The sequence below is a fragment of the Stenella coeruleoalba genome, assembly GCF_951394435.1.
Source record: "Stenella coeruleoalba genome assembly, chromosome: 14".
NCBI classification, from domain to species: Eukaryota; Metazoa; Chordata; class Mammalia; order Artiodactyla; family Delphinidae; genus Stenella; species Stenella coeruleoalba.
In genome coordinates this window covers 56,765,773-56,790,327 of record NC_137160.1, presented here as the reverse complement: position 1 = coordinate 56,790,327, position 24,555 = coordinate 56,765,773, and the positions used below count along the sequence as shown (strand labels likewise).

At 43.7% G+C, this 24,555-nt stretch overlaps 1 protein-coding gene across 1 annotated transcript; it reads left to right on the top strand.

The window, feature by feature from the left end:
• Positions 1-6,764: 6,764 nt before the first annotated feature.
• Positions 6,765-14,162, top strand: ZBTB14 (zinc finger and BTB domain containing 14). The gene is made up of 3 exons (XM_079943114.1): positions 6,765-7,138; positions 9,486-9,569; positions 10,688-14,162. The coding sequence occupies exons 2-3, from the start codon at positions 9,567-9,569 to the stop codon at positions 12,032-12,034; spliced, it is 1,350 nt and encodes a 449-aa protein (XP_079799240.1). The 5' UTR covers positions 6,765-7,138; positions 9,486-9,566; the 3' UTR covers positions 12,035-14,162.
• Positions 14,163-24,555: the final 10,393 nt, after the last annotated feature.

Sequence of the window (24,555 nt, the reverse complement as noted above, 5' to 3'; positions counted from 1 at the left end):
CGGGTTCGTGCCCCGGTCCAGGAAGATCCCACATGCCGCGGAGCGGCTGGGCCCGTGAGCCATGGCCGCTGAGCCTGCGTGTCCGGAGCCTGTGCTCCGCAACGGGAGAGGCCACAACACTGAGAGGCCCGCGTACCGCAAAAAAAAAAAAAAAAAAAAAAAAAAAAAAAGGCATAAAGAAACCTAAGAAATACATAGAACTGAATATAAATAAAACTACATGGAAGAATACATGGGGAAGGGGAAAGCAGTCCCGAGGAAGAAATGCATAGCTCTTTAAAATAAATGTATCAGAAAACAAGCAAGCTTATCACCAAACCAGCAACAAGTTTACCAGTTTTTTTCCTTCTGGTTCTCCAACCACTTGGCTCTAGATGCAGGGGCAGTCATGCAAGCTCCCCTACCTTCTGGTTGAGGATAGAAAAAGGGAGCCCCAGACGCAGGTTCGTGCCCCGGTCTGGGAAAATCCCACATGCCGCGGAGCGGCTGGTATCGTGAGCCATGGCCGCTGAGCCTGTGCGTCCGGAGCCTGTGCTCCGCAACGGGAGAGGCCACAGCAGTGAGAGACCCGCGTACCAAAAAAAAAAAAAAAAAAAAGAAAGAAAGAAAAAGGGAGCCCCAGTAAGGCAGAAGGTGCCAGGGAGTCACAAAGAGGAAGAAGCCCAGGAAAGCAACAGCCATAAAGCTGTTTACAAATCCTAGGTTCACGTTTGAGCTGCACATGTGTGGATCTGATCCTAATCAGCACATTAAAGACTTTGAGAACTGAACCAGCAGATTGCTGCCCAGGTTCTACACTGGCCAGTGCCTGAAAATACTTGAGACACATCCAAATAGCATCCAAATATACTAAGCAAGAGCCCACAGAATGTATGTTAAAACCTGTGACCAGAACTTAACCTAGCTGATTGTCTGCTAAAATTTAAAGAAAAAGAAATCAATATTTTTCCATAGGATTTCACATGGCCCAGAGTCTTGTAATGTAATATTTAAAATACCTCATACTCAATCCAGAATTACTCCATATGAAAACACCCAGGAAATCTCAACTGACTTTTGAAAAGACAATCAACAGAAAGTAACAGTGAGATGACAAAGATGTTGGAATTAAATAACAAAACTTAGAGGCAGCTTTTATTAAAATTCTCCAACAAGCAATTATGAACATTCTTAAAACAAATCAAAAAATAGAAAGTCTCAGAAAAGAAAGAGAAAACTAAAAGAAAAAGAAAATGGAAATTTTAGAACTGAAATAGACAACTGAAATGAAAAATCTCACTGAATGGGCTGAATAGCGGATTGGAGATGACAAAAGGACAAATCAGTTAACTTGATGATAGATAACAGAAATTATTCAATCTGAACAAGAGGGAAACAAATATTTTTAAAATGAAAAATATTATAATCCTAGGAGAAATTTTTAAAAAAATCCATTGTCTATGTCATTGGAGTCTCAGAAGAAGAGGAGAAAGAATGTGATGCTGAAAAAGAATGTGAAGAAATAATGGCTGAAAATTTCCCCAAATTAGAGAAATATATAAACCTACAGAGTCAAGAAGCTCAGTAAATCCCAAATAGGATAATCTTAATAAAATGCATTCCCAGAAATATAACTAAAATGCTGAAAACTAAAAACAAGGAAAAAAATCTTGAAAGTAACCAGAGAAAAATAATTACCTATACAGTAAACCTTTTTGTTTTGAAATAATACATATACAGAAGAGTTATCAAAAATATACAGTTTGGGGCTTCCCTGGTGGCGCAGTGGTTGAGAGTCCGCCTGCTGATGCAGGGGACACGGGTTCGTGCCCCAGTCCGGGAGGATCCCACATGCCGCGGAGCGGCTGGGCCCGTGAGCCATGGCCGCTGAGCCTGCGCATCCGGAGCCTGTGCTCCGCAACAGGAGAGGCCACAACAGTGAGAGGCCCGCGGACCGCCAAAAAAAAAAAAGAAACAGTTTTCCTCTAAACCCTTCACCCAGCTCCCTCTAATGTTAACCGAAGAGAACCATGAGAGGATCCTCAGGATGACCAGCTTCCAGAGGAGGAGGAGCAAAGGCTATCTTGGCATGCGGATCCAGGGTCTGATGCCCAGGGTAGACCAGATGCCCCACCAAGTTCAAACCCACAGGGGAAGGATCTCTTCATTCAGCCAACTCTATCCTTATGCAGCAGTTCTTCCCCAAGTGCAAGGCAAAGCTTGTCCTGGTGCTCCTTATCTTGGAAGATGTTCAGAACTTTTTTGATTCAACCCTCCCTCCTGAAAGGGAGCTGCTAGCCCAGGTTCTCTCTTCAGAGATCAGATGTGACAGAGAAGTCCCGGGGGGCAGTTCCTGAGGACACCGTGTTCTTCTCTTCCTCCTCAGAAATTTGCTCCACCAAGGGACTTCCCTGGCCCAGCACAACCAAAATGGTCAACAAGAAATATCCATAGCAAGGGCTCGATTCAATCTTGTATCTACAAAGCCAGAAAACAGAAGTGAATTACCTGGTAAGCAGACCCACCTTCCAATAAGCCTATTTCTGAAGATACAGGACTATAGCAAGGTGCTTTTTCCCCTTTTCTACTAAAGAAACTTTGATTTTTTTGTCTCTTAGTTTTATTGCTATTAATTAAGAGATTATACAATGGCTCAAATGTAAGCTTGGTATAATTGCAACTCTTAGAATAACGTTTTATAACTGTAGATTATTTAAATGTGAATCATCAATTATTTGCTTCCATTTTATTCTATTTGTAGGTAGTATAATTACAATATTTTTGTTCTTAGCAAGACCCCTAAAATCATTCAGAAACAAAGCAATAATGGTTTTTTATCTTTCTTCTAAAATAAGTTTGAGCTTTTTCTCTTTTGGTTTCATTGCTATTATTTAAGTGATTATACAGTAACTCCAGTGAAAACTTCATGGGATCATAATTCTTAGGGTAATGTTCCATAAATGTATATTCCATAAATGTGAATCTCATTAGTAATTTGCTTTTTTAATTTCATTTCTGGATAGTGTATAGTATTTTTATGGTTACCATTTAACAAGTTTCTTCTCTTGACCCAGAAACAGAGCAATATTTTGTCTCTCTGCTAATTTACCATTTTCCCTCATTTCATTTCAAAGCTGCTAAGTTGTCATACAGTTGCTCATGTGGAAGTCTGACCAGAATCATATTATAATACTTCGTAGGATAGTGTGATAAATGTATTTTATTCAAAAGTAAATTTCGTGAGTAAATTGTTAACTTTTATTTCTAGATAGTGAAAGATAGTATTTCAGTTGATGGTGTCGAAAATATTCCCCATAACCTGAACTATGGGAAAAGTTTTATATGCGCAGTCGTGCCATTGGAGGTATTTGAAATTCAAAGACCATATCTGCATTCCAAGGGCTGCATTTACCCTAGTTATGAGACTAACATGCTTACCTAAGTAAATGTTAGTTTAAAAGAAAAGCCCTCTGATGGGTCTCACTATGCATAGCATAAAATCCACAGCCCTCACTATGGACCAGAGCCCCAGATGTGCTGAGCTCCACCGTTCCACTGACCTATCTCATGCCCACTGGGCTCCGGTCACTCTGTCCTCCCACAGAGCCTCAAGCTACCAAGCCCCTCCCACCCTTTCGTTCATGCTGTTCTCTCTCTGCCTGAATGCTACCCGCAACCCCAAAGATGCCTGTCCTCCCTCATCCTTCTGGTCTCAAATATACATCTCTGGAGAAGCTTTCACTGAGCTCTCAATCAGTATGAGTTCCTCTTTACCATAACGCTCTGGGATGTGTAACTTTTCATTAGTAGCATTATCACACTGTGCAGCTGTATAATTATTTATGTGATTATATTTGAATGTGTGTATCCATACCTCTGTGTCATCAGGGATTTGATCTATTTCTTGTTCATTTACTGTGTCCAGTGTTTCCAGAGCAGCAAGGGGAGGGTGCTCTTGGCATTTGGTGGGATATTTTTCCTTGTGCAGGTGTTTTAGGTTTGTCTGCAATAACAAAGCCTAAAACACAGTCTTCCAGTGCCTAACAAAGCAAGCATTTCCTTCTCATTCATGGGTTTGTGGATGAGCTGTTGCCTGCCTGGGCTTGGCTGGGCTTGGGTTTCAGGTCAGCTTCATTCTCTGAGACCTGCTTGTCATTTGAGGGCCCAGACAGAAGAGGCAGTGGCAACCAGGGCCCGGTCCCCTCACGGTGGACTGCACAAGCCCTGGTGGGAGAGTGGAACACAGACTGCTTCTCAAAGCCTCTGTTCAGAACTCATGCACCCTCTTGTCTGCCCATCTTCCACTGGTCAGAGGGCCCAAGATCAGTGTGATGGAGAAATCAGCTCCACCCAAATGATCTAACATTACCAATGTCCTTTGGGGGCTGCTTCACAGCCACTGTAGACCCTGGCACCCCAGACTCCTGCCACAGGCCCCATATTCCGGGCCTCACAATCCTAACAAGCAGGCTCCACTCAAGAGGAGGCTGTGGGCGTCCCAGGTGAGGAACAGGTGTTCCCAGCAGAGTTGTCGGCCTGAGAGCCCCACGTACAGTGACAGCATTCCTGGCAGGAGAGGCAAGAAGACGTCCTTCAACAGCCTCAGGTCTGTGTATTTCAGAAAGGTCCTGATCCGCCCCCCCCCCATCAATCCCACAGTGTGTCCTTATAACTCCCCATGGTATTGAGTTCTGGGCTGTCACTTATCTGTACACCCGTATTTATTGAGGGCCTAATGAATGCTGGGCGGTGCCCGGGTAAGGCTGCTGGGTTAAGGTGAGGTGCCAGGTCTGGGTAAGGCCCTTCCTTTGTAGTTTTCCATCCCACAGAGTGTCCCCTTTCATTTAGACTCATCCCATGATTCCCATGAAGTAAGGGACAGCCAGGCAGAGACCAAGTGACTAGCACATAAAGCAAACGAAAAGGAGGATTAATTGATGCAAAACCAAGATGTCATGGAACCTGTCACTTGAGAAATGCATTCTAGTGCTTGAGAACTCTTCGAAACTATTTTAATTGGATCGAAGTAGTCAAATCCTGAGAAGACTTTACCTAGCCATATGCAAAAAGACAGTCTTTACATAGTAGACAGATAAATATATGCAGAATGAGTGTATAAACCTACGCAATTAAGTGGTATGGGAGAAGGGGGATGCTTCAGACACACTGCTAAATGAAGTGACAGCTTTAGTGCTTGAGAACATAATCCTATGATATAGTACTATTACTATCCCCCTATTAAAAACACAGACAGGATTGACGTGTAACCTTAAAAGCTATATAAGAATAACCAGGCCCAGCATGGTATCAGAGGGAACATGGCCACCTAGGTGTCAAGTGTGACCCTGAACTCTGGTGGTTCCGGTTCTGCCCCTGCCACTTAAACCCGCTATCCACAGAGAGCTGGCAGGTCATTTAACACCATCAGGCTAGTATTAGAGCTAAGCACTTCACTGAGCATTATTCCATTTAATCCTCACAATTCCCTGCTCTTATCAGAGAACAAGAGTGAGGTTTAGAGAAGTTAAATAATGTACCCTGTATTTGAGCTGGATATGTCTGACTCTAGAACTGGTCTATTCTACCCTGCTTCATTCAATAGACCCACTAACCCCCATGCTTTTGTGAACATCAAAAAGGATGTGTATAAAAAGCACCTTTCGAAATATTGAAACCAACGTCAATTAGTACTACAAAATCACCTCGGACCGTACAGAATTTCTCTGGAATTTAACACAATCACAATATAATTTCTTTAACGTTTACGTACCTTATGTACCTGTTACAAGCATTATCTTCTGTAATCATCATACAAGCCCCCGTGGACGGTCCTGCACTAATTTTTAGATTAAATTACGAATGTTCTGGCGAAACGCTGTTAAAGCAAGTGTGATAAAGCCCCCCAAGCGACTCTACGGAGCCTTGGGGGGCCGTCCAGCTTCTTGTGTTCAGGTGAGCAGAAAACGCGGGCGCAGGAGGGACCTCCCAGGTCCGTCACCGCGTTAGAGGGGACGCGACGATGCTTCCACAGTAGTGGAATCTTACTTTGCTGAACAGGGATGTAGGAAACAGTCCTGAGTCATCCGAGTTCTCGGGAGGAGCTGCAAATGAAACCGAGCCCAGGTGCTCCACTGCCAGGGTTAAGCTACAGCTTCCAGCCCCCCTGACTTTTCCTTGCGAGTTTCCGGGGATGTGCGGGAGCGTGGGCGCGCCCCTGGCTCGATCCAGAGCTTTAGGGGTGATCCCTTTCTCATGCGGGACTGGGGGATGAAACGTGTCATTTTTTGCATTTGTTCTGCAAATGTTTATTGAGCGCCTACCACTTCCCCATATACAAAAATGTGGCAGCAGTACCAGCTAAGACTCAACGCCCGCAAGCGCGCGTCTCGCTGTCTCCGGTGTGCAAGGAGGGGAGGGTGCCCAGGTCGCCCGCCCTGGAGTCGCGGGAGAGCCCCGCAGACGCAGCGCCCGGCCTGCGCGCGCCCGAAGGCGGCACTGCCCACGCACATGCACACGCACGGGAGCGCCGGGCTCCCGCGTCCTCGGGGCTGTGCCGGCGCCGGGCGCGGGCGGGAGCTCGAGAGTCCGAGCGGGAGGCGGGAGCTGCAGGCGGGGCGGGTGCCCGCGAGCGGCGCTCGTGCATTCGCTCCACCGCTCCCGAAGCCCCGCCCCCGCCCCGCCCCCCGCTTCTCCCGCGCGCGGGCTCCGCGCGCCCCAAGTCGCGCGCGTGCGCGCGCGTGCGCAGGCCAGGGCCCTCCAGGGGCGGCCCCGTAGACTCCAACGAAAGCGTCGCAAGGTCCCGGATTAACCCTTTCCCTGCTCACCCATTTAGAGGCCCAGTCGGGTTCCGTGCCTGCGCAAGCCGGCGGCGCGCCTTCCCCCTCGCCCGCACCGCGCATGCACGGGAAGGGGGGGGTGCCGGTGGGGGTGTTCACGGCCGGCTAGACAGTCTGTGCTCGTGCAGGAGGAGGGCTCCTACCATCAGGGACGTGCACAACTCCCCACCCCGCCCCCTCCCCAAACTAAAAAAAAAAAAAAAAAAACCAAAACACACTGCCACCCACCGTGCCCCCGCGCCCCGCGTCCATCCCGTCCCCGGCCTGCGTGCAGTGAGCGCGGGGAACCCACGGCAAGTGTCTGTGGCTGTGCCAGGCTGCAGGTAAGCGCGGGCCGGGGGTGCGGAAGGGGCCCGGGCCGGCCGCGAGGCGGGCGCGGGGGCGCGGGGGAGGCCGGAGGCTGGTGCGGCGGGGCTGCCCGGAAGAAGCGCGTTCTCGCCGCGCTCTGGGGCACCAGTCAGCTCCAGGATGTGCGGGCGGCCCCGGCGGCGCGGCGCGAGCGGGGCCGGGCGAGGGGCCTGGGCGCTCCGGGGGCCGCGCAGGCCGGCGAGCGGGCTCGGGCAGCGGCCGGGCGGCGGCAGTGGCGGCCCCGCGCGCGCGCTCGCCGAGCCTCGGCGGCGGAGTTCATGGCCGCCCCCGCTCGCACCGCCGCAGTGCACCGCGGTGGGGGTGGGGACGGCCCGGAACCCGGCGCCGAGCGCGGCCCGCCGGGCGCCGCCCCTCCGCTCCGCGGGCTTCGCCGCGCCGCCCCCAGCCGCCCTCGGAGGAGGGGGCCGGGACCCTGGCGCTCGCACTCCCGGGAGCGCCCGCGGAGCTCGGGAAGCCGGCCGCGCGCCGCCCCCGCCCCCGGCCGCGGGAGGGCGGGGGAGGGCCCGGCGCGAGCCGGCCGGGGAGTGCGCGGGGCGCGAGCTCCGGGCTCGCGGGCGGAGCGGGGCGCGGCGCGGCGCGGGGCTGCGGAGCCGGGCCGCACGCCCGCTCCCGCTCCCCGCCGCCGGGGCCGCCGTGGGTCCTCCTTCCCGCGCTCGGAGCCGCGGCCCCAGCCCGCGCCGAAAAGCCGGATGCTAAAAGGGAAAGCGGCCCTGGCACCTCCCGGCTACCCGGGCGGGAGCTTTTGTTCGGGAAGCAATGCACACGGCTTGATTCCGTCCCCCACCTCCTGGGCAGAAAGAGATGGGAGCGAGGCTTGGAGAGGCTCTGGAGGCTCCCTGGGTCCTCCGCTCCGTTCCCTGCTTCCTCCGCATCCCGAAGTGGCCAGCTTTCGACCGGGAAGTGGTGCCGCCGCCATTGTCGCGGCGGCCCCGGGGTCGGGGAGGCGGCCGCCGCCGCCGCTTATGTAAGTTTGGCTTTACAGGAGTTCGCTCCGGCCCTGCGCGGCGGTTTGGAGAAGCGTAATAAAGGGGCAGCTTCGTTCTGGAGGTGTGGTTGGCCTTCATCTTTCCCCCCACCTACAGGGATACTGGCCACGGGTATCTTCCAGTTTGACTCACCTGAACTTAGCATCTTAACAGTAAAAAATGGTCCTTAGAGATCTGGAGAGAGAGTGGGGGCCAAATAACACACTGACGAGAAAAGGAAAAAAAAAAAATCCAACACACTCCTATGTTGCCATGGGTACTGTACACCACTCCTAGGCCTGGTCCTTGAGCTTTTATCCCACAAGCCCTAGGGAGAGCGACTGGCAACTGTAGGAAGTGACCCGGTAGGAAGGTTTCGCCTGACTGCGTTCCGTTGGGGGTGACTACAGGCTGGGGTGCATCCAGGGAACAGGCAGGGTAGGAAGCATCTTTAGAAATAATTCTGCTCAACCCTCACACTTGGCAGATAAGAAAACAGCCTGCCACTTCAGGCAGCTTAACGGTGTTTTCACTTTTCCGTAGAGGGAACTTTGGAGGGTTTTCGGGACTCTGGTCCTACCACACTCAAGTTTGTGTGGTCACCATTCAGTAGAGGAGACTTTATGTTTTTCAGGATGTTAGGCTGCCGCATGGAGTCCCTCTGGTAAACGTTAAAACTCGCAAAAATCTAGAATCCTTTGAGCTTCCCTGTAGGGATAGAGGCAAAAACACCTGGATTTCTCAAATGCAAGCTTCAAGACCAGAGTAGCTTGAGTAATGTGTGTTACATCACACACAAGTGTGGATGGAAGAAAGCAGCTATTGTTCCCTCTGCTCCGACGTTAAATGTTGGGTGTACGTACCTCTCTAACTTTGTCTATATTTATTAAAAGCGTATATACTCTTATGTTTATATGAGCCTAGAGAAAAATGTGAAGGCTGTGTATCCAGCAGGAAACGGTAGGGGTAGAGGGCATTTACTGGCTTTTATTCTATCTGTGCCGCAATCAACATCCTTACAAATGCGGACACAGGCTTTGTGAGGGGAAATCCCTCAGTGGTTCTCCAACCCATCCTTCCCATTCCCGGCACACACCCCCTCCAGGCTGCAAGTGCTCCAGCCCTTACCTTTTCTCCTTCGTTTCTGTTCAGAGCTGGACCTGATGCTGCCAGCCACCCTCCTCTGTGTTCCCAACCTGAAAATAGGTACAGGTGCCAATGGCAAGACAAAAAAGGAAAGTTTCTTTTTAAAAATCAATTCTTGAAAACACTCTTGTTTAGAATTTGGGATGGGGGAAGAGCCTACCTTACTCTTGTATGTCCTTTTCTCTTGTAGGACTGGCGTGCCCCTGATCAGAGTTATTCTGATCCGAAGAATTTGGTGTTTAAAGCATTAAGATAATAGCCTGAGTTGTTCATGGTAACTATGACTTTGGATATTATGTCCTGAAAATATTGTTTGGTGTTAGCTTTAAGATGTCTCTCTCTCGGTTATGTGTTAGCATTCTTTAGGGGACATATGTATTTTCCTCATATTTATACTTCGTTGAATAAAAGAAAGAAACAATGTTTTTCAAAAGAAACGCAACAGGACACATTTTAAAAAGATACACGGCAGATGTCTTCCATGCCAGTTCTAGGTTTCTTTTGCTTGTAAAACACTCGCAGCACTTGTCAAGTGCATCCAGCTTGGATGGCAGATAGGTCGGCATCCAGAGGGGCTGAAGCCTCTCGTCACTGTCTTCCCAAATGTCATCTGATTCTCTGAGGGTCTTGTTAAACCTTGACACTTGTTCACAAGTGGCCCGAAACTGGTGTGGAAAAACTAGAAGACAACACTGAGTGGAATGTTCTGGCAATGATATCCCTCTCTGGTTCTGCAGCAGCGATTTGTCTCTTCCGTCAAGGAAGCAGAACACTGAGAGCTGCTAGTTATTTTACTGAATCTTCCTCTGTGTGAAATTTTACTGAATCTTCCTCTGCATGAAATTAGAGTAGACGCAGCAGATGGCACTGGTGGATGCTTGCCGGAGACCTGTTTCTTAAACCTTGAAGCTGAGTTATTTGTCATTATTACCCGTAGTTGTCAGGAAGCATGCCTTTGGGGGCTAGAGTGCCTGGATTTGAGCCCCGATACTCCACTAAGTAGCTAGAATATTGGGCAGGTTCCTCAATTCATCTATAAAGTGGGGGTAGTAATACCTATCTCTCCAGGCCATCTGATCATTGCATTTGTGAAGACGTGGAAAGAAAAGCACGTAGCGCAATGCCAGGCAGGTATTACGTGCTCGGTAGAAGTTGCTGTTATTATGAGTAGGCCAATGCGGAGTACAGTGAAGATAAGTAGAAGGAACAGTATGGAAATCCCTAAGTTGGGATCCGTCTTTTCTCCTCATATTCTTGAACCACTCCTGGCATTGACTTTCTGAAATTGTTAGGGACCGGAAATTGATCAGAAAATGAGAATCTCCCTGTATTTTCTGTATGGAAAAGTATTGTGCATAATTACCAAAGTATTTCTTTAAACATTTTTTATAGGAGTTTTTCATCAGTATGTCTGAAACCATTAAATACAATGACGATGATCATAAAACTCTGTTTCTGAAAACCCTAAACGAGCAGCGCCTGGAAGGAGAATTTTGCGATATCGCGATTGTGGTGGAGGATGTCAAGTTCAGGGCGCACAGGTGTGTCCTTGCCGCCTGCAGCACCTACTTTAAAAAGCTTTTCAAGAAGCTTGAGGTCGATAGCTCTTCAGTAATAGAAATAGATTTTCTCCGTTCTGATATATTTGAAGAGGTCCTGAATTACATGTACACGGCAAAGATTTCTGTGAAAAAAGAAGATGTTAACTTAATGATGTCATCGGGTCAGATTCTCGGTATCCGATTTTTGGATAAACTCTGTTCTCAGAAGCGGGACGTGTCCAGTCCCGACGAAAATAACGGCCAGTCCAAAAGTAAGTACTGCCTCAAGATCAATCGCCCCATTGGAGATGCTGCTGACACTCAGGATGATGACGTGGAGGAAATCGGAGACCAAGATGACAGTCCCTCGGATGACACGGTAGAAGGCACCCCCCCAAGTCAGGAGGACGGCAAGTCGCCCACGACGACGCTCAGGGTCCAGGAAGCGATCCTGAAAGAGCTGGGGAGTGAGGAGGTGCGGAAGGTCAATTGCTATGGCCAGGAAGTCGAATCCATGGAGACCCCCGAGTCCAAGGATCTGGGATCCCAGACCCCTCAAGCCTTAACATTTAACGATGGGATGAGTGAAGTGAAGGACGAACAGACGCCAGGCTGGACCACAGCTGCCAGCGACATGAAGTTTGAGTACCTGCTGTACGGCCACCACCGGGAGCAGATCGCCTGCCAGGCCTGCGGGAAGACGTTTTCGGACGAGGGCAGGCTGAGAAAGCACGAGAAGCTGCACACGGCCGACCGGCCCTTCGTCTGCGAGATGTGCACCAAGGGCTTCACCACCCAGGCCCACCTGAAGGAGCACCTGAAGATCCACACGGGCTACAAGCCCTACAGCTGCGAGGTGTGCGGCAAGTCGTTCATCCGCGCCCCGGACTTGAAGAAGCACGAGCGGGTCCACAGCAACGAGCGGCCCTTCGCCTGCCACATGTGCGACAAGGCCTTCAAACACAAGTCCCACCTCAAGGACCACGAGCGCAGGCATCGGGGCGAGAAGCCCTTCGTGTGCGGCTCCTGCACCAAGGCCTTCGCCAAGGCGTCGGATCTGAAACGGCACGAGAACAATATGCACAGCGAGCGGAAGCAGGTCACGCCCAGCGCCATGCAGAGCGAGACGGAGCAGCTGCAGGCGGCGGCCATGGCCGCGGAGGCCGAGCAGCAGCTGGAGACCATCGCCTGCAGCTAGAGGAGGGGGACCAGGATGCTCGGGGCAGGGATGCTCCGCCAGCATCCTGCATCCTGACCCATGAACGCCAGCCGCTGCATTTCGGTGGAAACTTACGGAGCATTGTACGCGCTGGACTTAAGGCAGTGCTTGGTTGGGTGTTTTGAAAACTTTTCAAGGAAATACTGTTCCTTGGTTCTGACCAAACAGTTTCACTGTCCCGTCTGGTGTCTAGTATTAATGTTGCCAGTAAGCACCCGCACCCCCCGCCCCACTTTTTTATGATTTCTGATTTTAATTTTGAGAACTCTTGTGTCCAGTTCAGAAGTGAGAGACTTCTGTCCCTTTTTTAAATTCCTCTCTCTGCTTGCTGCACCGGGGAGTGCACTGCACAGAGTGATAAATGAGTGAATCGATTTCCTGATCATCACCGTTCTGTGTGACTTAGGGTTACAACAGCATTTTTAAGAACTTTGGTAAAAGTACCTTGTGTCGACGTAGAAAATACGGATGGGTGGTTGACCAAGAACCCTGCGTGCGCAGATGTGAAAACAAGTTCTGGGAATGCAAAATGGTCTCAGATTTATATACTTGGTTTGTTAATTTTCTATCACTGTTTTTCATGATTTTTGTGGACAAATAATGGTTGCTTTGCTGAAGTGTTTCTTCATCCCTTTTGACTGCCCATACCTGCCCCGCAAAGGTTTCATCACACGTCCCGAAGGCATGTTGGTGGTCTGAGGGCTGAGTTTTTTCATTCCTCTTACTTCGGGCATTGCCACTCTGCAGCCGACGGGGTTTGTGGGATGGACCAGTGATGAGAGGGTTAGAAAAAGGAATATAGGAATCTGGCTCTCAGAGACAAGACTTGCACATTTGCAACAATTCCAAGTTTTTCTAGATCAAAGAAATTCCTAATTGATTTTGAAATTGGATTTTTGTTTAGGATCAAAATTAAGACAAGAACAGGTATGCCTCTTCGGATACATTCGTGTAACTTAAAAGAGTGTCATCAAGCTTTTGGGCTCTCCGTAGCACGTGATTTATCCATTAAGGAGATGCAGTATCTTTCCTTAAATCAATACGTTTAAAATTTTTTAAGTGTGTAAATAGTACAGAAGCGTTGGTCTTATGTATCTCAAGTACAAGTAGACAGCTGCACTTTTTTTGCACATTGGATTAAAGTTACTTCCATCAGCAACAAACATCTGTCTGTTTTTAACCAGTATTAAAGATTGTCAGACCAAATGTTTTTGTTTTTGAAGTATATTTCATCACTGGTTACACTTTTAAGTGGAAGTTGACTGCCTTTTCATAGCTGTAAATGGAATTATAAGTGCTGTTCCAATTCTGGTGTATGAAACTTCTTTTTAAACATTCTTTAGGAATATATTGAAATACCATCAATAGTTTGAATTATGTTCTGTAATAAAGTATTAATTATTTTAGAATGTACCATTTTCGAAAAATATCAATTTTTAAAATTTATTTTTGGTTGCTAGGGTTTTTTTTTAAAGATATATTAAAGTAATTTCATTTCCTAGCTTGCATTAACACCTGTAATTATAATTGTGAGATAAATTTTATTTTTTAAATTGGTGTATATGTTATGCCCAAGATTGTAGGATGAAGATGCTACCTTTTTAAGAAACTTATTTATTGGTAAATGTTTAATTTAGTTTAAAACTAATTTAATTGTTTTTCTTAAAAGTTGATTATTTTCTCCTAAAAGTGGTCCTGTCACTGTGTTTATATACTATTAGTAGAAAGGGAACCAATTGCTGTTCCTAGACTGTTTTAACCAAAGCAAAGGAAAAATAATTTAACATCTTGTGGATACCTACTTCAGCAAATCATTTTTGGGGCCTTCGTTTTTGTATATAAAAGAAAATATACTTCTGTCATTCCTGTTTTCATTTTTTCTTAGCAACCTGTCACATACCCAGGTTTCTACTAAAGTGCATTTTCTATACTGTCTTCGTCCTGGTTTTATAGAATTGTAAGTTCACCATGTGGCATTAACCCTCATTGAAACCACCTAAGCATGGTGGTACCCCAAAAAGAAAGCTTAATATTCAGCACTTTATTTGCATCATGTAAATATGTGTCATTTGTCCTATTTTGCATGAGAAATATATTTGTGTTTTAATTTCTGGCACCGGTGCTGGGTTCATCTGTGCATGTGTTCCTTGTGTTCTGGGCAGCAGCAAAGTCATGACGTGGCAGCTGTCCTGTCTCCTGGTCATTAAGCCTGCCTCTCCCCACCCAGCTGGCTTTCGTGTCCCCTGGATGATGAAGCCCTCATGTCCAGCAGTTCAAGGGTACCTCCCATCACAGCGAGGTAATTCTGAAACATGCTTACACTGAATCTGCCTTGTGAGAGGGAAGGAAATTCCAATGTCGACGTCACCACTTTTTCATTATACAAAAACCACCTACCTTTTTTCTATTTGTCCAAAGAGAATGTCTACAAACTTGATTTAGCTTTTTATGCCAACTAGCACAGCATTGGCAGTGATTGAGGATGGGAATTTTAGGAAGTCTAAAATGTAGGTTATCTGCCTGCTAATTAACTTGATCACAAATACAGAATTTTTAGACATTACAGAGGTCACCATCAAGTGAGACTGATACTAACAAATTCCTCCTATTGTGTTGGGGAAAAAAATTGTGATGAGAGAGTGAGGCAAGTTGATGCAATTTCCAATTGAATGGATTGTGTCCTGTAAGGTTATCTGTAACTTGAGTCATTGGGAGCCTGGAATTCATTTTCCGGAGTAATGCTGTTAGTGGTGATTAGTTCCAGGGCAGATGTGAAAGCCCTTTGTGTAAGTGGAATTGAACTAGTCTGATGAGGGTTCTAGTCTGGAGTTCCGAGTTAGGAGTTAAAGAGAAAGGGAGGGAACAACTCTCACATTCCTGTCTTCCCTTTACCTTGAACATCTGCCTGCCTTTCTCCTTTACCCAGCACACCACCCCTACCAAATGTATGGGAGACTAATAAGACGTCCAGCTGGAGGCAAGGTAACCGTTGAAAATCATCACAGTGAGAGACCAGGGCGTAAATGTATCCTGCTTCCTTCTAATACTTCTCTGAAAGCTGTAAGCACGTGAGGGATGGGGATTCCCTGCCTATGTAATGAACGCCCACTGCCATCCTGAAACGTCTAACTGCTCCTTGTGCCTTGCATTCTGTCTCTGTTTTTTGCCTACCCCCTTGTAACTGGGAACTTTCTCCCCCTTGGAACTGTTCAAAATATGTTTAGTCCTGCTTGACAAAGCTTCAGATACGTGAAGACAGTGTGTCCTTAATTCAGTATGTCTCAAGCGTTGTGTGTGAGGCCCTGGGCTGAAGGTGGCGTTTGCTCCTGATTCCTTAAAGGTCGCCATACTGATCGTCTCTCAAGGGCCCTGGATGTGATTTCTCTGGATTGCGACAGATTTCAGCAGTTGTGTGATTCCATGATATCTTCCAGAGATGCTCCCAATTACCCTTCTTCACATAAATCTTTTCAAGATAGCAAGGAGAGAGGGTGGATTAGTGGAAAGAATTTTGAAGTCAAACTTGAATTGGATCCTGGTTCTGCTTTCCAATTAACGTATAAATTTAGGCAAATTCTTAGCTGCCCCGACCCTTCATTTCATTATTTCTAAAATAGTGAGGGGGATGTCTACTTCATGGCCTGCTGTGAAGATGCGTGGTAACCAGTACACACCTACTACTCTTGAGGTGCACTGTAAACGTTCCCTGCTTCTTAAAGGGCATTCTCAATACAGAAGCAGAAGCAAGATTGAATTTCTCTTGACGTTGACATCTGTCCATCTTTGGCTCCAAGCTGTAGACCTAGACCTCATTCTGTGATATCTACAGAAGCTGTGTTTATCTTAGCATTTCTGTAATCTTCAACCAGTTCACAGCTTTGTCCTCACAAACTCCTGTATTCCTCTTAGAGTTGTCTTTGGTTCTGTAATCCCCCATCCTTTAAGTAGGTCGTGGGAGTGTAGTCAAGTGTAAACGCCGGGTTCTGGGTGGCTCCCTGCTGTTCTTTTGGGAATATGTGTGATGGCAGAGTCAGAATTGCAATTTTGAGAGCTGGCTTTTGAGTTTCATCTCTGAAATCGTGCATTTGGGGAGATATGTTTACATTTGCTTTTCAGAAATTGAGTGTATTTGAGTCTACACCTGACCTTTCCCTTTCTGGTTTGTATGAATTCCAAGATGATCTGTTGTCTTCTCCCCAAAGGGGCTGGATCTACTGCACAAGAATTCTGATCTTCCTTTAGTTCCAGAATACCAGTTTACTGAATCACTTTGCTCTCTTTTGGAGGATATTTCCATCCATCTTACATGAAAGTACTTTCTATGGCGTAAGATTAAAGTATATCAGTCAACAAATGCTTACTGCATGTCTTGTGTGTGCCAGGCATTGGACTGGATGGCTGGAGATGCGACAGTGAATGCGATTGACACCATTCTCAACCTCATGGAGCTTACGGTCCAGAATGCAGTTAAACGATGACTTTTCCAAGCCTTACAAAATTTTACAAAGATTTAACAAAAGATCATAAATATGAAAAATGCTTTAAAAGCTCTGCTGTGACATGTATTTCAATGCAGTTCATGGAATATACTTTAGAAGGTAAATAAGCATTTTTAGTACATAGTCATGAAATTTAGTCATACCAAAAGAAACATTCTCAGATGACTTTTTGAATGTGTACTGAGAAAATGTATTACAATATTACCATTTTCAATGGTTCTGAACTTCTCTCATTGATACTGGACTTTGGAAACAGGAGTGTAAAATGAGACTGTGGTTTATTTCTCAAAAATAATGGATTCTGGACTTCCCCAGTGGTGCAGTGGTTAAGAATCCGCCTGCCAATGCAGGAGACACGGGTTCGAGCCCTGGTCCAGGAAGATCACACATGCCGCAGAGCAACTAAGCCCGTGGGCAATAACTACTGAGCCTGCGCTCTAGAGAGCCTGCAAGCCACAGCTACTGAAGCCCGCGCACCTAGAGCCCACGCTCTGCCACAAGGGAAGCCATCACAATGAGAAGCCTGTGCACTGCAACGAAGAGTAGCCCCCGCTCACCGCAACTAGAGAAAGCCCGCGTGCAGCAACGAAGACCCAACGCAGCCAAATTTATTTATTTATTTATTAAAAAAAAATAATGGATCCTGTCATCAGGAAAGGGTACTGATGAAAATTAGAAGAGTAAAAGCGTGGTAACCTTGGCTTCCTGCAGCTTTGAACAAGGATATTAGTACCTCAGAAAGAGGGACCTCCATGAGCAATTCAAGGTATCCAACTGAGATTCAGCAGGTACTCGTTTAGAGCCCATGGATCAGGGTAGGGTAGCAAGTAAGCTAAGGGAAACCTGAAAAAAAATTTCGTCTCTTAGCTTTAGATCACCATAAGGCGGACTGTCATTTCGGGGGAGTTCTGTGGAAAGCATCCTGTGCTAGTAAACTTATTTGGAATGTGGTTATCTTTTGTTTTCAATCGGAGGGCAGAAGCCTTCTAGATAATTCTATAAGTGATTCTTGTAGATCATGGCTGTCTCTTTTTATTTGCTTTCACTTGGGTTGAACTTCGGTCACTCGATAGTCAAGAGGGTCAGGAATTTAATAATGAAAACGAGCATATATTGAATGTTTACCACGTATCAGGCACTATGTATACAGTCTCTTTGTATGCTTTGTGACAACTCTCAGGTTACACATTATTAGGGATGAAGACACCAAGATTCAAAGAAGTTAAAAATGCCTCCAATATCAAGTTGTTATCAGAGCCAGGACACAAGAACGAGCCCGCCCCCAGGGCCTGTGCGCTTAGTCACCGTTTCATATGCCCTCAAACCAGGAAAGGAGCAGCTCTGGCCATGCACATGTTCTTACCACCTTCAGTCCACTGTTAGGGAGAGCAGCTGGAGGACAGAGGGGGCATTTACACAAATAGCTGCCCCTGAGTTTGTATAATAAATTGGTCCCAATATTTTAATTTCTGTAAGATATTTCCCATCCGAGGGCCCGAATTACTAACCAACATTGTTTTGCCTCTCTTCCGGTCTAGAGGCTGCCCCCAAATAATGTGGAAAACTGCAAATAGAATGTCATGGATGATTGCAAAATAACAAAGCTACGCGTCTGCTTTCTTTACACGTTCCGTCATGCAGTGAGCCAGGGAAGTCCCACCAGACCAGAGGCCATCTACTTTGGTGCCAGAATTAACTCATTGTGTTTATAAAAATGGTTATCTATGTCAGGAGTTCTCCCACCCACCCCCTTCTCTCTGAAAAGTGCTAGAAAACTTGAATTCAGGTTCTACCTCTACTGCTTTCAAGCTGTCACCACCTTGGGCTGGTTATATAATCTCTTGAATTCCTTCAGCCAAAATGCAAACAGTGATTGCCTGCCCAGTTTACCCCACTCTTACTTACTATTTCAAAAGATAAATTCTTTGTTTTGCATAAGTAACAGGTAGGAAATTTAGCTTTAAAATGTTTTTTTTAAGATCAGATATAATTGATTTAAAAAGTTACCGACCTCAGGATGACCGATAGAGAAGGTTAGAAGGGTAAAAGGGAACTTAACTGCACTTCATTCTTATGCTGTTTACATTTAATTGAGTGAAGTTTGTGTGTATTAGTACCGGTTTTTCTAATTCTTGGAATATTTTAGCTACTCTTCTGCAATCTTCCAACAAGCTTTCAGCCAGTATGAAACAGAAAGTATTAACCAGATTGGAAGGCTATGGGATCAGTTGATCTGATAAGTGTAGACAAGATTATATTTAATAGGGACTTCCCTGGTGGTCCAGTGGGTAGGAGTCCGTGCTCCCAATGCAGGGGGCCCGGGTTCGATCCCTGGTCAGGGAAATAGATCCTGCATGCATGCCACAACTAAGACCCGGTGCAGCCTAAATAAATAAATAAATATTAAAAAAGAAAAAAAAATGGTGACCTACTTAATTTAAACCAAAAAGTTTATATTTAATAGTCTATAACAAAATGTGACATTGAGAAATGAGGACTGAAAAATGGTAGCAATGAATTAAATTTAGGTGCTATATAATTAATCATTATTTTCCCAAACTCACTTCTGTGAATTATGAGATCATAAGAATTTTCCAGCTTTTTTTCCATATAAGTTTAGTGAACATCCATCTCAGATAGATGCGAAATTAAAGATGTAGAGAAAAAAATTTTTTTTCCTTGTGATGAGAATTCTCACGATTTACTCTCCTAAGAACTTTCATATATAACGTGCTGTGGTGTTCATTATATTTGTCATGTTGTACATCACATCCCTAATACTTATAACTGGAAGTTTGTACATTTCGATCACCTTCATCCAGTTCCCCTCCCCCACCCTGTACCTCTGATAACCACAAATCTAATCTCTTTTTCTATGAGTTTGTTTCTGAAGTATAACTGACATACAACACTGTGTTAGCTCCTGGTGCACAACATAGTGATGTGGTATTTCTATACATTTCAAAACGATCATCATGATACGTCTAGTTACCATCTGTCACCATGCAAAGATATTAAATAATCATCGACGGTACTCCCCACCCTGTGCATTTCATACCTGTGACTCATTTATTTTGTAACTGGAAGTTTGTACCTCTTAATTTCCCTCAACTATTTCTCTCTTCCCCCTTGGCAACCACCTGTTTGTTCTCTGTATCTATGACTCCATCTCTGTTTTGCCGTGTTTGTTCACTTATCTTTTAGATTCCACATATAAGTGAAGTCAGGCATTTTAACAGCCATGAGGTGATATCTCATTGTGGTTTTAATTTGCATTTCCCTAAGAAGTAGTGAATTGAGCACCTTTTCATGTGCCTGTTGGCCATTTATATATCTTTGGAAGAATGCCTATTCTGGTCCTTTGACCATTTTTTAATTGGATTATTTGGGGTGTTTTTTCTTTAGGTTTCTAATTTTATTTTTTTTTAATTGAAGTATAGTTGATTTACAATGCTGTGCCCATCTCTGCTGTATAGCAAAGTGACTCAGTTATATACATATAGACATTCTTTTTTAAAATATTCTTTTCCATTATGGTTTATCACAGGATACTGAATATAGTTCTCTGTGCTATATAGTAGGGCCTTGTTGTTTATCCATCCTGTGTATAATAGTTTACATCTGCTAATCCCAAAGTCTATTTGGGGTTTTTTGATTGTATGAATTCTTTATATATTTTGGATATTAACCCCCTATCATATATATGGCTTGCAACTATTTTCTCCCATTCTGTAGGGTATTTTCCCTTTGTTGATGGTTTCTATTGCTGTGCAGAAGCTTTTTAGTTTGATATAGTCCCACTTGTTTATTTTAATTTTGTTGCTTGTGCTTTAGGTGTGGTTTCCAAAAAATCATTACCAAGACCCATGTTAAGGAGCTTTTTTCCTATGTTTTCTTCTGCGAGTTTCACAGTTTCAAGTCTTACATTCAAGTCTTTAATCCATTTTGGGTAAATTTTTGTGGGTGGTGTCAGATAAGGGTCCAGTTTCATTCTTCTACATGTGAATATCCAGTTTTCCCAGCCCATATACTGAAGGCACTGTCTTTCCTCCATTGAGTATTTTTGACTTCCTTGTCAAATATTAGTTAAGTGTACATGCTTGGGTTTATTTCTGGGCTCTTGATTCTATTCCATTGGTCTGTTTGTTTTTATGCCAACACCATGTTGTTTTGATTACTATAGGTTTATAGTATAGTATAGTATAGCTTGAAATCAGGAAGTGTGAGGCCTCCTGCTTTGTTCTTTCTCAGGATTTCTTGGGCTATTTGGGTCTTTTGTGGTTCCATATAAATTTTAGGAGTATTTTTTTCTATTTCTGTAAAAAAAAACTGCCATTGGAATCTTAATAGGTATTGCATTGAATCTATAGATGGCTTTAGCTAGTATTGACATTTTAACAATATTAATTCTTCCAATCCGTGAACATGGGATAGCTTTCCATTTACTTGTGTCTTCTTTGATTTCTTTCATCAATGTCTTATAGTTTTCAGGGTAGAGATCTTTCACCTCTTTGGTTAAATTTATCCCTAGGCATTTTATTGTTTTTGATGCTATTGTAAATGGGGTCAATTTTTAAATATTTTTCATTTCAGATACTTCATTGTTAGTGTATAGAAACACTACTTATTTTTGCATGTTAATTTTTTATCCTGCAACTTTATTGAATTTATTGATTAGATCTAACAGTGTTTTGGTGGAATCTTTAGAGTTTTCTGTACATAAGATCATGTCATCTGTAAATAGAGACAGTTTTACTTCTTCCTTTCAAATTTTGATGCCTTTTATTTCTTTTTCTTGCCTAATTACTCTAGCTAGGATTTCCAGCACTATGTTGAATAGGAGTGGTGAGAGTGGGCACCCTCGTCTTGTTCCTGATCTTAGAGGAAAAGCTTTCAAATTTTAATGATTGAGTATGATGTTAGCTGTGGGCTTGTCATATATGGCCTTTATTATGTTGAGATATGTTCCTTCTATGCCTACCTTTAACTGTTTTTATCATGAACAGATGTTGAATTTTGTCAAATGCTTTTTCTGTGTCTATTGAGATGATCGTCTGATTCGTTTCTTTCATTCTATTAATGTGATGTGTCACATTGATTGATTTGTATATGAGGAACCATTCTTGCATCCCAGGGATAAATCTCACTTGATCATGGTGAACCATTTTATGTGCTGCTGAATTCAGTTTGCTATCATTTATTTTGTTGAGGATTTTTGCATCTATATTTGTCAGGGATAGTAGTGTCCTTATCTGGCTTGGGTAACAGGATGATGCTGGCCTCATAAAATGAGTTTGGGAGTATTCCATCCTCTTTGATATTTTTGGAAGAATTTGAGAAAGGTGGTGTTAATTCTTTCTAAATTTTGGTAGAATTCACCAGTGAAACCATCTGATCCTGGGATCTTCTCTTCACTGGGAGATTTTTGATTAGTGATTCAGTCTCCCAACTAGTAATCGATTTATTCAGATTTTCTATTTCTTCCTGATTAAGCCTTGGTATTTTGTTTGTTTCTGAGATTTTTCCGTTTTTAAATTTCTCCCTACTAGTAATTGATCTATTCAGATTTTCTGTTTCTTCCCGATTCAGCCTTGGTAATTTATGTTTCTAAGAATGTTTCCATCTTTACATTTCTTCTGGGTTGTTCAGCTTGTTGGCAGATAGTTGTTTGTAGTAGCTTCTTATGATCCTTTGTATTTCTGTGGTATCAGTTGTAATGTTACCTTTTTTTTCAATTATAATTTTGTTGATTTCAGTCCTCTCTCTTTTTCCCGTAGTTAGTCTAGCTAAGTGTTTGTCAATTTTGTTTATCTTTTCAAAGGACCAACTCTTAGTTTGGTTAATCTTTTCTATTGTTTTTCTGTTCTCTATTTATTTCTGCTCTAATCTCTATTATTTCCTTCATTCGGCTAACTTTGAGCTCAGTTTGTTCTTCTTCTTGTAGTTCCTTAAAGTGTAGAGTTAAGTTGTTTATTTGGGATCTTTCTTGCTTCTTAATGTAGGTGTTTATTGCTATGAACTTCCCTCTTAGACCTGTTTCTACTGCATCCCGTAAGTTCTGGTTTCACGTTCCATTGCGTTTCTGAATTTTCTAGTTTTCCTCTTGTTATTGATTCCTATTGATGCCACTTTGGTCAGAGAAGGTACTTGTTATGATTTCCATCTTTTTGAACTTTCTAAGACTTGTTTTGTAGATTAACATATGATCTACCCTAGAAAATGTTCTATGGGCACTTGAGAAGAATCTGTATTTTGCTGTTGTTGTTTTATATTAAAATGTTCTATATATGACTGTTAGGTTCATTTGGTCTCTAGTGTTGTTCACATCCGTTGTATCCTTATTGATTCTCTATCTGTATAATCTATCCATGGTTGAGAGTGGGGTGTTAAAGTTCCCAACTCTTATTGTATTGCTTTCATTTTTTAAGCGATATGTTAATAATGCACCGAAAACAATTTAACTTTGGAGATAGAGTGGAACTCGACGTATGCTAATTAATATCTGACATCTACAGAAGGCGCTACAGTTTACATTTTTTAAATTAGTTCACAGTATTTTGAGATAGATATTATTGTCATTTTACAGACAAAAATTTTTTAAATGGGCTCAAACCTAGGTTCTTTGATTCTGGTAAGTTAAGATACATTAATATCTGAATTATAAGCAGCCTGAAGTAGAATACTAAGTATGTACACGGTCTGTTTACTTTATATAAAACTTTTGGCTCTTCTTAAAACTTCCTAATATAAAAGACTAAGATTTGATTTCAGACTCCCAAGTTCCTAAATTTGTTGTTTTTTGTTTTTATTGTGTATGGCTGTCTACTAGTTATCTTCCAGTATCCATTCTACTCTTGTTCTATAGTAACTGAATTTTTAGCTGTGCACTGCACTTATGACCGTAAAATCTCTAAAATTAGTTTTGTGGGGGTTTTTTTGCAACTGAAAAACTTTGAAAATATTTCTGTGAGTGACACCATCCAGTACTGTAATTTGGAGTGTGGGCCCTGTATTTAGACGAGCTGCGTGTGAGTTTTGGTTCCACCACTCAGTGGCCTTGGACAAATACTTGAACCTTTCTAGTTCTATGTTTTCTTACCTATAAAAGGGGACACTAATAATATGAGAATTAAGTGAAATAATCTATGGAAGGTTTCTACTCATGATGAACGCTGTATTTTATTGTTATTTTCCTATCTATCAATGAAAAGATGGGACTCCTGGCTTTCAGTCTCCTCTCTGCCTTAAATTTGCTATGAGAACTTTGAGTAACTGATTTTATCCTCCTGAGTCCTTGATTTAAAGGAGGGGTTGCATTAGATGATCTTTAAGTTTATTTCAGGTTTCAAGTCTATTGTTCTGTAATTATTTAATTAGTTGGGATAATACCCTTTAGGCATTTTTTGTTTGTTTTATTGAAGTATAGTTGATGTACAGTATTATATGTTACAGGTGTACAATATAGTGATTCACAATTTTTTAAAGGTTATGCTCCATGTATAGTTATTACAAAATATTGACTGTATTCCCTGTATTGTATAATATATCACTGTAGCTTATTTTATACCTAATAGTTTGTATATCTTAATTCCCTGCACCTATGTTGCCCCTACCCCTTTCCCTCTCCCCACTGGTAACCACTAATTTTTTCTCTATATCTGTGAATCTGTTTCTTTTTTGTTGTATTCACTAGTTTGTTGTATTTTTTAGATTTTACATATAAGTGATATCATACAGTATTTGTTAGTCTCTTTCTGACATTTCACCTAGCATAATACCCTCTAGGTCCATCCATGTTTGTTGCAAATGGCAAAATTTCCTTTTTTTTGTGGCTGAGTAGTATTCCATTTTATATATATATATATATATATATATATATATATATATATATATATATATATTCTTCTCTATCCAGTCATCTGTTGTTGGACATTTAGTTTGCTTCCATATCTTGCCAATTGTAAGTAACGCTGCTATGAACACTGGGATGCATGAGTCTCT